The sequence below is a fragment of the Nematolebias whitei genome, chromosome 15 (assembly GCF_014905685.2).
Source record: "Nematolebias whitei isolate Nwh7 chromosome 15, NemWhi1, whole genome shotgun sequence".
Classification (NCBI taxonomy): domain Eukaryota; kingdom Metazoa; phylum Chordata; class Actinopteri; order Cyprinodontiformes; family Rivulidae; genus Nematolebias; species Nematolebias whitei.
In genome coordinates, this window is record NC_056512.1 from 22,473,834 (window position 1) to 22,477,184 (window position 3,351).

General features: G+C 43.2%; 1 protein-coding gene across 1 annotated transcript in view; it reads right to left on the reverse strand.

Annotated features, from left to right (window-relative positions):
• Positions 1-814: 814 nt before the first annotated feature.
• Positions 815-3,351, reverse strand: part of LOC119422137 (zona pellucida sperm-binding protein 4) — a gene marked incomplete in the record, with an annotated part of 7,817 nt that continues 5,280 nt past the window's right edge. Inside the window, 6 exon segments of the mRNA XM_037689487.1 lie at positions 815-980; positions 1,071-1,205; positions 2,496-2,565; positions 2,649-2,793; positions 2,892-3,075; positions 3,149-3,282. Coding sequence (XP_037545415.1) covers positions 835-980; positions 1,071-1,205; positions 2,496-2,565; positions 2,649-2,793; positions 2,892-3,075; positions 3,149-3,282 — 814 coding nt within the window.

Below are 3,351 nucleotides of genomic sequence, written 5' to 3' on the forward strand. Positions count from 1 at the left end.
GTCTTGGTTAAAACGCCTTTGCAGCATCGCATAAACATCTGGGGCAGGGCCGCTGCATTGGCAGACTGGAGTGGTGGTTCCCCTCTTCAAAAAGGGGGACCGGAAGGTGTGCTCCAATTACAGGGGCTTCACTCTCCTGAGCCTCCTTGGTAAGGTCTATTCAGGGGTACTGGAGAAGCGAGTCCGATCGTTGGTCGAATCTCAGATCCAGGAGGAACGATGAGTGTTCCATCCTGGCCTTCGAACACTGGATCAGCCCTTTATCCTCACTACGGTCCTCGAGGGGTCATGGGAGTTTGTCCATCCTCGACATGCGTTTTGTGGACTTGAAGAAGGCTTTCGACCATGTTCCTCGGGGTACACTGTGGGGGGTGCTCCATGAGTATGGGATTGGAGACCCATTGCTACAGGCTGTTCAGGCCCTATACAAGCAGTGCGAGAGATTGGTTCACATTGCCAGTAGTAAGTCGAACCCTTCATGGTGGCCATTGCGCTTTGCCTGGGCTGCCCGTTGTCACCGATTCTGTTCATAACTTTTAAGGACAGAATTTCTCTGTGCAGCCAGGGGGTGGAGGGAGTCCAGTTCTGTGGCCTCAGGATTCCATCACTGCTCTTTGCAGATGATGTGGTCCTGTTGGCGTCATCATGCCGTGATCTTCAGCTCTCAATGGAGCGGTTCGCAGCCAAGTGTGAAGCGGCTGGAATGAGAATCGGCACCTCCAAATCTGAGGCCATGGAGCCCATGGTTCTCATGGTTCTCTAGTTTCAAGTGTCTAAAAATTACAGCATCTGATAATAATGTGCACAATCACAGTTTTATGAAAGAAATTTATTTTAATCAGCTTGTTCATGAACTTGTGCGTCAGACACTTGCTGCTCTTTTGTCCTCAGACACTTGATGCCTGTCCACAGAACATAGAGCAGGACGAGCATCAGGGCGGCCCCGACACCTGAGACGACACACACCATCACCTGAAACACTGCAAGACAGAGCAAATACCCACGGAAGTATTACGTAAGTAGTACTATTAGACATAAACACAGTGACCGTTACATTTAGCAGCATTTACTCAGTTTCTGTTCCTCGGATGAACGGTCCAATAGTTCAGTGGTGTTTTGGACCAGTCTAAGTGGCCCCATGGAAACCAGCTGGAGCTGGTGTGACACAGGGAGGACATCTCTTCTCTGTCTTTCATCTTCTGATGCTGTCGAAGGAAAATGACAGACACTAGAACTTCATGGCAAAGTGTAAAACACGTACAGCTGTGGTCAAAGTCAACATCCACTCATCAGGGGGCGGAGGGGCATACATTTGGGGGTTTTAATGATTGATTTAAAGTGCTTAACAATTGAATGCACAAGTTTTAAGTTTGTTAATTTTAGTTTTTCTGCACAGGGTCACAATTATATGTATACACTCAAAAATAAACAAATTTATCCCGTGTGGTATTTGATGACCCTATCAAGGTGCCCCTCACCACAGTCTTTTTGTATCTTTCAAGTGTCCTGCATAATTCTTGATATTTGGCTATTTTGCTGAACTGGAGAAGTTCATTTGAACTGGTTGATGTTTTGGCACCGACGCACAAATGCTCAGTTTTTCCAGAGGTTCAGGGCTTTGTGAAGGTCATTCCAGTAGCTTGTCGTTAGCCTGCTCTACCCATTTAGAAACCAGCTCTGCTGTGTTTGGAATCCTGTCAGAACATCTAATGTGTCCAAGTTTCAACCTGTTGATTTGAGACAAAGCTTATGAATTTGGAGTTAGTCCTCCTGCTTTATTACTCTACCCACTTTGTGCAATGCACCAATACCACTGCATGATGCTACCGCTACCATGCTTTATAGTACTAAGACCGTTTAAAAGTCTCACCTCGATTCTGTCAAACATCTTGCCAACCTCATGAGACAAAAAGGTTTTGTCTAGAAGCAAGTAGCTGCAAATATTAATTGAGTTTGAAGAAGCAGGGGCTTTTTTCTTGTTCAGCACCTTCTCAGTGTGTGGTGACGTAAACTTGCTTTACTGTGGACAAGGACAAGCGTGGTGCTCCAAGTTTCCAGTTCATGGCTGGCTTGAGCCTTGGTGCTTCTTGAATATCTCAGTTTTCACATTATTCTTGAGTATTGGTCATCCCAATGATTATGTCAAACAAATCCTATAACAGAAGCTGCCAGCTGCAGTCACTCGTGATTACTAACAAAGTTAATATGCCTTGGACTTGGTCAAGTAAAAAAAATAAAAAACTAGATCCTTCAAAACTACTTAAATTTAGACAAATGTATGTTTTTTATTTGAATTTGTATGTTATTCTCACTCTGTACATATTAAAGAATAAAAACAAAAAGCATCTTAAAGTTATTGAATGTGCATGCCACACAATCAATCTACCCTAGGAAAAAAAAAAAGATTCAGATCATAATAAGCCCCCCAAATTAACAACATTCATGCCAAAGAGACAATTTAAACGTCTAACCAACACAACCTAAATCATACTCACATATGATGGTGCAGCTCTGTGCACAATTGACATCATTTGTGCAGATTTCCACCCAGCAGTAAAAATACATCTAAAGAGACAAATTACACATAAATATGACTGTATAAATAAACATGCCTGTAACCCTGAAATATTTTAATTTGACAATCTTACTTCTTCCATGCTAGGATGGCCTGTTTTGGGGTCCAAAAAGGCAAAAGTCTTCACATCAAACCTCCTAAACGGAGACAGGTTGGTAGTATTCCACTGGCTGCTCAATGGAACAGAGCTTTTCATATCATCTTGAGGGTTAGGACATCTATCCAGGGTTAAAAATAAAAAAAAATTAAAATCTACTAAGATTGTGTTCTGCGTTCTAGCATCTCTTTCGCAGCTTGTTAAAGAAGTTGATTTTACCCGTCATGGAGAAGCGTCCACACAGAGTGTTTAGACACGGGATAGGCAAAGCAGTCCCGTACACGCAGGGAAAGGCTGGAATCTGGGGAAGGCTCCGCGATAGAAACCTCCACATTTACTGTTTCACGCAGCGGTAAGGTCAGCGGCAGCTTGTCCTCAGGAATAAAAGATGAAAATGAGTCATCTAAAAAGGAAGAAAGAATACAAATCAGATGCAGAGCTTAAGTGATTAGGAAACACAAAGAAAGGTTTAATACCTGTAGCTATCCTCATCTGCACCTTGATGGTTCCCTGTGCAACCACTGAAGGTGGATTGGTCATTGTATACAGTGACCTCAAGGTTTTTGCAAGCTTAAGATCCGATTCTTCGTACTCACACTGGACCTGGAGACTGAAAACACAACATGTTCAACTGAACACATGTATGCCAAGACCCAAGCTAGACAATTGGAAATAAAGT